This window comes from Ranitomeya variabilis, chromosome 4, assembly GCF_051348905.1.
Source record: "Ranitomeya variabilis isolate aRanVar5 chromosome 4, aRanVar5.hap1, whole genome shotgun sequence".
Lineage (NCBI taxonomy): Eukaryota > Metazoa > Chordata > Amphibia > Anura > Dendrobatidae > Ranitomeya > Ranitomeya variabilis.
This window is the reverse complement of record NC_135235.1, coordinates 669,529,425-669,541,830: the sequence shown is the minus strand read 5'-3', so window position 1 is coordinate 669,541,830 and position 12,406 is coordinate 669,529,425. Positions and strand designations below refer to the sequence as shown.

General features: G+C 46.5%; 1 protein-coding gene across 2 annotated transcripts in view; it reads right to left on the bottom strand.

The window, feature by feature from the left end:
* The window catches only part of LOC143766268 (uncharacterized), a 211,950-nt gene extending 201,550 nt beyond the window's left edge, over positions 1–10,400 (bottom strand). For both annotated transcript variants that reach the window (XM_077253806.1, XM_077253809.1), the window contains exons 1-2: positions 10,320–10,400; positions 75–224 (exon numbers count right to left, since the gene is read on the bottom strand). In XM_077253806.1, the coding sequence (XP_077109921.1) occupies positions 75–224; positions 10,320–10,346 (177 nt within the window). In that variant the 5' untranslated portion in view covers positions 10,347–10,400. The remainder of the gene's footprint in view (positions 1–74; positions 225–10,319) is intronic.
* Between the last annotated feature and the right edge of the window lie 2,006 nt (positions 10,401–12,406).

The following is a 12,406-nucleotide window of genomic DNA, read 5'->3' as shown; positions in this document are numbered from 1 at the left end:
CCTCACCTCTCCAGTTCTGTATGTTATTCCCATAGATAAGAACGATGTAATGTGACGTCATCAGAATCTCTCACCTCTCCAGTAAGCCGGAAGAGGATCTCTAGGGTGAGGTGTAATATCCTCTCCACCATCTTGTCACTGCTCTGTTCCATCCTTGATGGGTCAGTCAGGAAAATTGTCTCATATAGAAAATTTCCACTGAGAAGATCTGATATTGTAGGGACCTGAATGGGGAGATGAGCCGAAGTAACATCATAAAGAATCCCATGTAATAATACAATTACTGAAGACTTTATATCCAATCACGACCACAGAAATGAGGTTGACATGTACGGCGCATGACTATTTTATAAGTGTTCACCTGTGTTTTTTTAATGTTCACCAATTAAACCTTGGTTTAAGATGATTTTGGCTAAAACATTAACTGCAACTTCACAACATTTGTCACAAATGTACTCCAGATATGGTTATAGCAAAAAGAAGAATTGTGTGTGCTTCGAAACGTGTAGATTAAAAAAACAAGTTTACCCTAACTTCTGGCTTTGGATCTACAATCTACTCATCAGCAGAGCGAAAATGTGCACATTTTTCATCCCTTTATGTAAAACTTGAGATTTTTTTCCCCAAGAGTATTTTTCTATTGTGCAAAAATCATGAACCCCGTAGGCCATTTTGAAGAATTTGAAGCTTCAATAAATACCACAAAGCAAAAAAAAAAAAAAAAAGAAAGGCAGCTTTAACCCCTTAGTGACAGAGCCAATTTGGTACTTAATGACCAGGCCGATTTTTACAATTCTGACCACTGTCACTTTCTGAGGTTATAACTCTGGAACGCTTCAACGGATCCTGCTGATTCTGAGATTGTTTTTTCGTGACATATTGTACTTCATGATAGTGGTAACATTTTTTCGCTATTACTTGCGATTATTTATGAAAAAAACAGAAATATGGCAAACATTTTTACAATTTTGCAATTTTCAAACTTTGTATTTTTATGCCCTTAAATCAGAGAGATATGTCACAAAAAATAGTTAATAAATAACATTTCCCACATGTCTACTTTACATCAGCACAATTTTGGGAAAAAATTTTTTTTTTGTTAGGGAGTTATAAGGGTTAATAGAAGGAGTGCCGTTTTACTTTTTCAATGTAGAATTGGCTGGAATTGAAATCGGACACCATGTCACGTTTGGAGAGCCCCTGATGTGCCTAAACAGTAGAAACCCCCCACAAGTGACCCCATTTTGGAAACTAGACCACTTAAGGAACTTTTCTAGATGTGTGGTGAGCACTTTAAACCCCCAAGTGCTTCACAGAAATTTATAAAGTAGAGCCGTGAAAATAAAAAATCCTTTTTTTTATCTCAAAAATGTTTTTTTAGCCTGCAATTTTTTATTTTCTCAAGGGTAACAGGAGAAATTGCACCCCAAAATTTATTGTGCAATTTATGCTGAGTAGGCTGATACCCCATATGTTGGGGTAAACCACTGTTTGGGCGCATGGCAGAGCTCGGAAGGGAAGGAGCGCCGTTTTGGAATGCAGACTTTGATAGAATGGTCTGCGGGCGTTATGTTGCAGTTGCAGAGCCCCTGATGTACCTAATCAGTAGAAACCCTCTACAAGTGACCCCATTTGGAAACTAGAGCCCCCAAGGAGCTAATCTAGATGTGTGGTGAGAACTTTGAATGCACAAGTGTTTCACAGACGTTTATAATGCAGAGTTGGGGGGTTAAAAAATCTTTTTTGTGGAAAAAAAAATATTTTTTATTTTCACAAGTTTTTATTTTCTCAAGGGTAACAGGAGAAATTGGACCCCAAAAGTTGTTGTCCAATTTATCCCGAGTACGCTGATGCGCCATATGTGGGGGTAAACCACTGTTTGGGTGCACGGCAGAGCTCAGAAGGGAGAGAGCATCATTTGACTTTATGAGCGCAAAATTGGCTGGAATCAATGGTGGCGCCATGTCGCGTTTGGATACCCCCTGATGTACCTAAACAGTGGAAACCCCCCAAATCTAACTCCAACCCTAAACCCCAACACACCCCTAAGGCTTCTTTCACACTTCAGTTGTTTGGCGTCAGTCAGCTCCGACATAGTGACGGATCCGTCACAATTGTTGTGAAAACGGTTCTAACGGATACGTTTTTTTGACGGATCCGTTACTTGGGGGTTGTCTGGGAAAAGTATCTACTTTTTGGAGCACGTGCAATTGAAAAAGCGGATTGGGGCGATGGATCCGCCGAAATGACGGTAACGACGTATCCGTCGCCCATAGGCGGCCATTCTATGGAATGACGGATGCGACGGATCCGTTGCGAACCACCATTTCGGCGCAGACAAAAAACGTTACAATGGCCGTCAATGTCTAGATGACGTCCGCCAAATCTCGACGGATCCGTCGCATGGCGGATGGAACGGACGACCATCCGCCACAATCCGTCGCTAATGCATGTCTATGGGAAAATAGCGGATCCGCAAAAAAAATGGCGGATCCGCTATTTGACGAAAATGGCAGTTTCAGACAAAAGACTGAAGTGTGAAATAGGCCTAACCCTAATGCCAACCCGATCCATAATCCTAATCACAAGTTCACAACCCTAAGGTTAATCGCAACCCTAACCCCAAAACAACCATAACCCTAATCAGAACCCTAAATCCAACACACCCCTAATCCTAATCTCAACCCTAACCTCAACCCTAACCCTAATCCCAATACACCCCTAATCCACCCCTAACCTTAACCCTAATCCCAAACCTAACCCTAATCCCAAATGTAACCCTAATGCCAATCCTAATCCAAACCCTAATCCCAACTCTAACCCTAACTTTAGCCGCAACCCTAGTCCTAACTTTAGCCCCAACCCTAACCCTAAATTTAGCCCCAACCCTAACCCTAAATTTAGCCCCAACCCTAACCCTAACCCTAAATTTAGCCCCAACTCCTCTAGCTGCCGGCCGGCAGATCATGGCGGGCGCACTGCGCATGCGCCTGCCATTTTCTTACCGAAGGAAGAAGCCGGCGGCCAGAAGAGGACACAGGAGGACCCAGGGACACCGGTAAGTATGACAGGGTCCCCGAATCCCCCTATTTCTCTGTCCTATGATGTGCGATCACATCAGAGGACAGAGAATTACACATCGCTTCTTTTTTTTTTTTTTTTGCGGTCGCCGGTAAACAGTTAATTACCGGCGATCGCAAAACAGGGGTCGGTAAAGACTGACCCCGAACATGTTCTTTGGGGTCTCGGCTACCCCCGGCAGCCGAGACCCCAAAGATCTCCCGGGTGCCGGCCGGAGGGCGCACTGCGCATGCGCCCGCCATTTTTTTGCCGGAAGAAGATGGCGGCGCCCATCGGGAGCCACGAGGAGCACCGGGGGAGACAGGTGCGTATCGGGGGGCCATCGGGGACCCCATTTCTCTGTCCTCTTATGTGCGATCACATCGGAGGACAGAGAAATTAAATGGGAAATCGCGTGTTTTTTTTTTTTTTTTTTGCGACCACCGGTAAACGGTTAATTACCGGTGATCGCAACTCGGGGGTCAGTAAAAAACCCCCGAATCATGTTCTCTGGGGTCTCGGCTACCCCCAGTAACCGAGACCCCAGAGAAAGTCCGACTCTGGGGGGCGCTATTCACTTTTTCCACAGCGCCGTTAATTAAGTGGTTTAAGTACCCTTAGCGGCCGCCGTTAAAAGGTGTATCGGCGGTCGTTAAGGGGTGAAAAAAAAAAAGAAAATGAATAATTTTGACCTAGATTTTCTGGTACGGTGCCTGTTATACTAGCAGACCGGATGAGACTGAGGTGCTGTCAGTACTGTCATAAATATTCAGTGAAGATAAAAGTTTTTTCACACACAAACTCACTCAAATCACTCATCTGCACTGCCGCATTGTATGACATTCGTCCGAGTGTGGTCCGCAATTTTATAAACCGCACTGGGACTGAAAACAGTCTTATCGCTTCTGTTTTTCCAACCCTGGTATTTAAATGGTGCAGTCTTGTTCGGAAGAATAATCTGCTGCGCTGCTGTTAAATATTCCAAAAGTGTGATATGGTAAATCTTGTTGTTCAATTCTCATATTCTCTACATGTTTGGAATTAGAAATGTAGATACTTTTGAATACTGCCATGAAAATGTTGGCATATGTAGATGCCACCAGTGTCCCCATAGCTGTACCTCTCATTTTGGTGGTAGATGAAATTTTGGATCTTAAAAATTAAGAACAAAAACAAATTCTGGGCCCTCTAGGATGAAGCTTCTATGGTTTGTGATGCAGTGACCCCTGTTACAGGTAGGCGGCGCTGCATGGTCTCCTCAGAATACGCACGGAGGCGTATTGAGGCCATAGGAATGCATGGCAGTCTCAGGCATAACTGTGGTGTTGAGACAAAGTCTGGCATTATAGTAAATGGCCGGTATGCGTTGCAGAATAACATACTCTGTGCTGTAAGCCTGAAGTAAGGTTGTTCTGGGACCTTTAGTCCCACAAGTATTGGTGTAGCTTTAAACGGAGGCTTGCAGGGTTAGAGCTTGGCGGGTCTGGCTAACCACACATACACACCTCCCACCTATGGGAGTGGTTACAAGTATGTGATGTGACCAGGGTGTGGGTCACATGGTTCTGAGTGTATGGACCTGAATGATTCTTGGCTGTAAGGTCCGGTGAGAGGAAAGGCCTTGGTGTTGAGAGGTTCAGAGTGGGGACCGGATCCCTGAAGAGCACCTGGTGAGGCCGTGATCCTGAGTGGCCTCTGTGTTGGGAGGTCGTGTGTGTGGATACTTGAAGAGCACGAGGTGAGGTCATGGATCTGTAGTGCCAGTGATGGCTACTGTGTTGGGGAAGCTACCGTCCTTCGGTGGGTCTGGAACCGACTGGTGTATGCCTGTCAGGCAAGTTGGTGACTTCCGTAAGGCTGCTTCTCCAGTGGATATAATAAACTGTTCGGCGTACGGTCACCCATGATAACTGAACGAAGTGAGAAGTCCGGCATGTTTAGTGTCTGTGAGATGAAGCTATATATGAAGTGATCTTATGAACACTGTTACTTTGTTTTGATGGATCTGAAGGCTGTTATTTTGTGTTTGTGCCGCTGGGGCTTATGGAGTAATAAACCCAGTTGAACTTTGGAAGAAAATACAGCCCTACTGTGTGTTTTATCACTGCCAAGCGAGTGTTCCCCAAACTCGTTAGTGATCGCTGCATCACATATGGTGCTAGACTGCGGGCAACGGTCCAGGAAGCACGTGTGGACGTGATTGCTGTAACTCGGCAGGGTTACGAAGTTGCTGTGGATCGGTGGGTCCACGAACTTACAAGCATATAAGCCAAAATCCGTCATATGGACACTCAAGACTAAAAAAAGCCACAATGAAAAAATAGAATATATAAGCCTTTATTATTTATATGGCATAAATGGCACAATAGTGCATGTACTTGGGAATAAATAGATACAAAATAAATAATAACTATATAAGGGAATAGACAGGATAAATACAATAAAATAAAATTTAATTATATATATGTATATATATTTCTCACAAAAAAAATTCATAATGTTGTGCATTTCATAAGAATATATGTGCAGGTATATGTTTCAAATGGCAAGCAAAATGTGTGCTAAAAAGCTTACAAGCGTCCGGCTGTAACTCAGTGGGGTTACGAAGTTTTGCTGTGGATCGTCAGGTCCATGAAGTCTGTGATGCAGGACTGTGCAGAGCCATGTGGACAGTAGCTGCAGGTGCAGCAAGAGTATCTGCAGCAGTAAGAGCTGCAGTTGCAGCAGCAGCGGCTTGTGATCAGCACCCGGAGGTGCCGGTGTTTGTGGCTGCAGCAGAAGCTGTGGTAGTGTCAGTGGGAGCTGCTGAGGCATCATGAGAGGACATTGGTCCAGGTCGTACAAACTCTTAAATGGCCAGTGAGACCTAAAGAGATGTTTTCTTTGTACTGTGCAAACTGGTGCCACGGGGTGTACCCCAGGGAAGGGGTGGTGTCCCTAAAAGTGGGCAGTGACCCAAACGGGGATGGTTGAGCAAAAAGGGGTGGGGTCCCAAAAGGGGGCGGTAACCCAAACAGGGATAGTTGCTCAAAAAGGGGTGGAGTCCCAAAAGGGGGAGGTAACCCGAACAAGGAAAGTTGCCCAAAAAGTGGTGGAGTCCCAAAAAGAGGTGGTAACCCTTACACGGATAGTTGCCCCAAAAGGAGGCAGTAACCTGAACAGGGATACTTGCCCAAAAGGGGGTGAAGTCCTGGGGAATGGTAGTTTCCCAAAAGGAGGTGGAACCTCCCAAAGTTAAAAGGGTGGTACAGACGGGCTGACGCCAGAGGCAATTGTGCTATGCAGGTCCATGCTATACTGTGAATTGCTCAGCCAATGAGTTATCGCGACAGTTCCCCTTCTGGTTGGATGGAGAATGTGTGATGGGACTAATAGACCCAGGGAGTAAAGCGTCTTTGCTGAGGACCACTCCAGAATGCACTGTGTCGCCTGGGATTGGGACAAGAGTGAATTACACAGGTGGGGACATTAAAAGACCTTTTACAGCCTACCTCTACATTGATGCAGCTGAGGTGTCCACGCATCATGAAGTGGGAATGGTCCCGGACTTACTATGGTAATAGGTCGGGACTTGGAAGCCCAGTGGGACTGGAAGATAAAGGGAAATGTGTCTGTAGCATTAATGTGTATGTGAGTTAATAATGTGGAGAATGTGTCCCCTAGAGTTGACAGTCCTAAGTTAGGTATGACAGAGGAAAATGGTGGACTGGCCCGACTCAGTGACACGATGGTGGCAGTAACACCTCCCAAAGTTGACGGGTCAGACATCAGGTTGACCAGTAGAAAGGATATGTCTGCCCAACTTACTGACCTGACGTCACCTCACGTGTGCCACAATATGATTGATAGTGGTGTTGTAGTTAAAACGAGTGGAGCTGACACTGAGATACAGAGTGACTTGAGGGTTCACCATGCTGTGGGGTGTGACACAGACTCCGGGGGTGACTGTGACTCTGAAAAAGTAAGGGAGTACAATAAAGAAGAGCCCCACAAGAAGCGCAAGTCCTCCCGTCGCCGGAGGAGCAATGGCCACAAAGAAGTTGAACCAGTTGTACCCCGTGAAGAAAGGAAGGAAAAACAGTATCTTCTGCTTTTGTTGAAGATGTGGATTCTCTTCCAGGCTGTACCAGAAAAATAGATGCGTACATGTTGCCCCTAGCAACTGCTAGGTTGGAGTTGGATGACTGGCCAGTTGATGGCACTGTAGGAGAAGAAAACCTGGAGAGCGCTTGTAGCGTTAGAATCCACGGAGGTCATGAGGAACTGACCTGTTGTAGACCCACGTCTGCGGTGAAATAGCGGAGTGTGGTGAAGGCTCCATAGTACCTGATGCGGAAGAGCTGGGGTACTCAGATACCCGAGAGAGGGCAGACGATGACAGTGCTGAGTCCGAGGGTGCAGAAGTGGAGGAGGCCACCAAAGTAGTGGCGCCTGAAGTAGATACCTCCCCACTTGATGGAAGCCCAACCAATCCAGAGGGTGGGAGAAGCGAGTTAAGGAGGATCCAGGAGACTGTAGAAGCCTGGTTGAAGCAAGTGGAGCTTCGGAGACAGGCTGCTGAGTGCCGTGTGGGTGCCTTAGAGAAAGAGCTGGCGGAGCTCAGAGGTCGCCTGGCAGAAAGCCAGTCGATGAATCTAACAGCCTTGAAGAAGATGGAACAGCAGGTGTCTATTGTTGCCAGACAGGTAGAAGCATATGACATGCCGAAGCAGATGGCTCCGAGAGACGAACAAAATTGTGAACTTGTGACAGCAGAAGAGAAGGAGATTTCCTTTTTTAAATACATGATAGATGTACCTGAAGACCTGAGAGAGGTGTGTTCCAGGGAGTCTATGCATGAAGAGTTCAAGAAGGATGTGGAGGCATGTAGGGTGTACTGTCAAATGCTGACAGCGGCATTTAACCGGCGCTTCCGGCCATCAGGCCGGAAATGAGCACATCGCCGACCCCTGTCACATGATCGGGGGTCAGCGATGAGTCTGTATAGTAACCATAGAGGTCCTTGAGACCTCTATGGTTGCTGATGCCGGATTGCTTGGAGCGCCACCCTGTGGTCGGCGCTCATAGCAATGCAGGAATTCAGCTACATAGGAGCGATCTGATGATCGATCCCATGTAGCTGAGCCGATCAGGCTATGCCAGCTTCTAGCCTCCCATAGAGGCTATTGAAGTATGGCAAAAGTAAAAAAAAAAAAAAATGTTAAAAAAAAAGGGGAAAAAAAAAAAAATATAAAATTTTAAATCACCCCCTTTCGCCTGATTCAAAATAAAACAATAATAATAAAAAAAAATCAAACCTACACATATTTAGCATCGCCGCGTTCAGAATCAATAAAAAAAAAAAGGATTGACCTGATCACTAAATGGCGTAGCGAGAAAAAAATTCAAAACACCAGAATTACGTTTTTTTGGTCGCCATGACATTGCATTAAATTGCAAGAACGGGAGATCCAAAAGAACATATCTGCACAAAAGTGGTATCAATAAAAACATCAACTTGGAGCGCAAAAAAATAAGCTCTCAACCGACCCCAGATCACGAAAAATGGAGACGTACGGGTATCGTAAAATGGCGCAATTTTTTTTTTAACAAAGTTTGGAATTTTTTTCACCACTTAGATAAAAAATAACCTAGACATGTTTGATGTCTTTGAACTCGCAATGACCTGGAGAATCATAATAACAGGTCAGTTTTAGCATTTAGTGAACCTAGTAAAAAAGCCAAACAAAAAACCAGTGTGGGATTGCACTTCTTTTGCAATTTCACCGCACTTGGAATTTTTTTCCTGTTTTCTAGTACACGACATGGTAAAACCAATGATGTTGTTCAAAAGTACAACTCGTTTCGCAAAAAATAAGCCCTCACTTGGCCATATTGACGGAAAAATAAAAAAGTTATGGCTCTGGGAAGGAGGGGAGCAAAAAACGAACACGGAAAAACGGAAAATCCCAAGGTCATGAAAGGGTTAGGCCATGTTCACACTTTGCGGCGTGCTCTGCGGGTTCTCCCACAGCGGAATTGATAAATCTGCAGGGCAAAACCGCTGTGGTTATCCCTGCAGATTTATCGCGGTTTGTTTTGCGGTTTCCGCTGCGGGATTACTCCTGTACTATTGATGCTGCATATGCAGCAATATGCAGCATCAATAGTAATGTTAAAAATAATAAAAATTGGCTATACTCACCCTCTGACGTCCCGATCTCCTCGGCGCTGCACTCGGCGATCCGGTTCCAAAGATGCTGTGCGAGAAGGACCTTCGTGACGTCACGGTCATGTGACCGCGGCGTCATCACGGTCATGTGACCGCGACGTCACCGCAGGTCCTGTTCGCACAGCAACTGAGACCGGGGACGGCCGCGTGCAGCGCTGAGAGGCGAGTATAACATGATTTTTTATTTTTATTCTTTTTTTTAACCCAAATATGCTTCCCAGGGCCTGGAGGAGAGTCTCCTCTCCTCCACCCCGGGTACCACCCGCACATTAACCGCTTACTTCCCGCAACGTGGGCACAGCCCCATGCGGGAAGTAAGCGGAACAATGCATTCCTATGGGTGCAGAAACGCAGCGATTCTGCACAAAGAAGTGACATGCTGCGGGTTTTAAACCGATGCGTTTCTGCGCGGTTTTTCCCGCAGCATGTGCACAGCGGATTGCGGTTTCCATAGGGTTTACATGTAAATGTACACGCTATGGAAACTGCTGCGGACCCGCAGCTGCAGAAACGCCACAGATCCGCGGTAAAAACCGCAGTGCCCCATAGTGTGATCTTATGTCACCCCACAGCCTATTATCGCCATCTCGGGGCCCATGTGAAGCTCAGCTCCAGGCTCAGCACGTGTATAACACAACATGTAATGATAATAATGTTCTGGGAGATCTTCCAAGGGGCAAATACTTATGGCCATGACTGTATGAGGTGCACAGGGGTCACTGTCCTCAGCCGCCTGTAACCCGGATATTAGCGGCTCAGACAGGTCCGATGTGGTGACAGATTCCCCTAATGCTGCACCATAATGAGTGGAGGCCGAGCACAAACCCCCCAGACACCCAGGACTGCAGAGCCCAAATCTCAGGGTCTCCGGGTCACAGGTCAGAGCCCAGCGACCAGCAAGTGGGGGAGAACGTGTGTATTCAGGGGGAAACATGGAAAACGGAACAGCACAGAGATGGGAAAGGCCATTTATTATATGGGGAGGAAAAATGGCCGAGTGTGACCAGCGGCTAATCCTGATAGAGAATAACGGGGCCCCAGCACCTACCTCCACCTGCAGAGCCGCACTCCACATATATGGCTGCTCTGTGCGCACAGGACCTGTGATGAGGTCACAGGAGGGGAGGAGTCAGGGGTCACATGATCAGGGGCCTCAGTGTATGCAGGACTCTGCTGTCCTGGATGAGGGGGAAGTGTGTGTGGGGTCAGGAGTAGAGCTGATCGGACCCGTGGCTCTTCGGTTCGTCGTGTTCAGCCCAACTATAATTCAAAGTTTGGTTCGGTATACGAACATTTCCCGAACCGAATCCAATAGAAGTTAATGGGAACCTGAACTTCGGTGCGTTAAAATGGCTGTAAAATAGTAAGGGCTAGGGGGCTGCAAAAGGAAACTAAATGGGGGTAAGAGGAGGAGTGGGCCCTTCTGGAGAGATTGTTCAGACTTCTGACATCTCCGGGTAGCATAAGGCTACATTCACATTAGCGTTGTGCGCTGCAGCGTCGCTGCATGCGTCATGCACCCCTATATTTAACATGCGGACGCATGGACATGCGTCTTTTTGGGCGCACGCGTCAGGGCGCAGAGGACGCAGCAAGTTGCATTTTTTTGCATCCAAAATCATGCAAAAAAAGGACGCATGCGTCACAAAACAATGCGTCGCCAACGCAACACACAACAACGCAAATGTGAACGTAGCCTAAATGCTACCCCACCTCCAGTTCCCAAATTGGACAATTTCTGGCACACACAATATGACACACAGGCACCTGAAGTTGTAAGCCTGGAGTGAGTCTTTGTATACAGCGATACAGATTTGTATGGTGCCGCTTGTGTTTTCCTTTTTGTCATCGCCATTTATTCATGGCTATTACTGAACCTTTTATACATATGTTTTCGTGCATGCTTAATAAAAATGTTGTATTTTTCCTTAAAGTTGTTACTCTTTTCTCTTTATATATTGTTTTGGGGCATTATATTCTGAAATTCTCTATAGGAACCATTTTTTTATGACTCGCTCGCTGTGACATCCCTGCACTGCACGAACATGTTGCGGACAAAATCAGGTGTTCGCTACCCAACGCCATCATTGTAAAGGTCCACATAGCTACCGATACATGGAGTAAGCACAGGTAGGGACGTTATATCACTCACTGCCCACTGGGTAAGTGTTGTGGCGGCTTTGTGCGATAATGGGCAAAATCTCATAGCAGTTATGGGCCTACCCGGTTTGATACATATCCCTTGCCTGGTGCCAGAGGCGGAGCTAGGGTTTTTGTTCAGGGCTGGGGGGCGAAACTTCTGAGTGGGCCCCTAACCAGGTAACCTTAATTACAACTTGGTGACGCATCGTAATAGTGGAGGAGAACCCCAGCAGATTACGTCGCTGTTGCTGAAAATGATCTCTATACAATGACAAACACTGATATTACCGCCATATGGTCAGTGGCAGATACCAACCCTACAGAACATATGAGATTACAGCACAAGTTATAGATAATGACTTACCACTGACGTTCTTTCTGATGGAATCATTCACTTTTCCCTTCTTTTCCATCTGGCCCAGACCGACATGACAACTTCTTCCAGCCAGGACTCGTCTGCAGAGAATACAACAAAGACACATTTCACGTCTCATAGTCCAGCCCCATCACCATCTATTCCCAACCTGCACAAACTCCTCATCCTGCTGATACCCCAATACTGAACCGCTGCTGCCATATGTGTCCCTATTACTGCACCTGATACCCCAATACTGAGCCACTGCTGCCCTATGTGTCCCTATTACTGCACCTAATACCCCAATACTGAGCCGCTGCTGCCGTATGTGTCCCTATTAATGCCCCTGATACCCCAATACTGAGCTGCTGCTGCCGTATGTGTCCCTATTACTGCACCTGATACCCCAATACTGAGCCGCTGCTGCCGTATGTGTCCCTATTACTGCACCTGATACCCAAATACTGAGCCGCTGCTGCCGTATGTGTCCCTATTACTGCCCCTGATACCCCAATACTGAGCCGCTGCTGCCATATGTGTCCCTATTACTGCACCTGATACCCCAATACTGAGCCACTGCTGCCGTATGTGTCCCTATTACTGCCCCTGATACCCCAATACTGAGCCGCTGCTGCCGT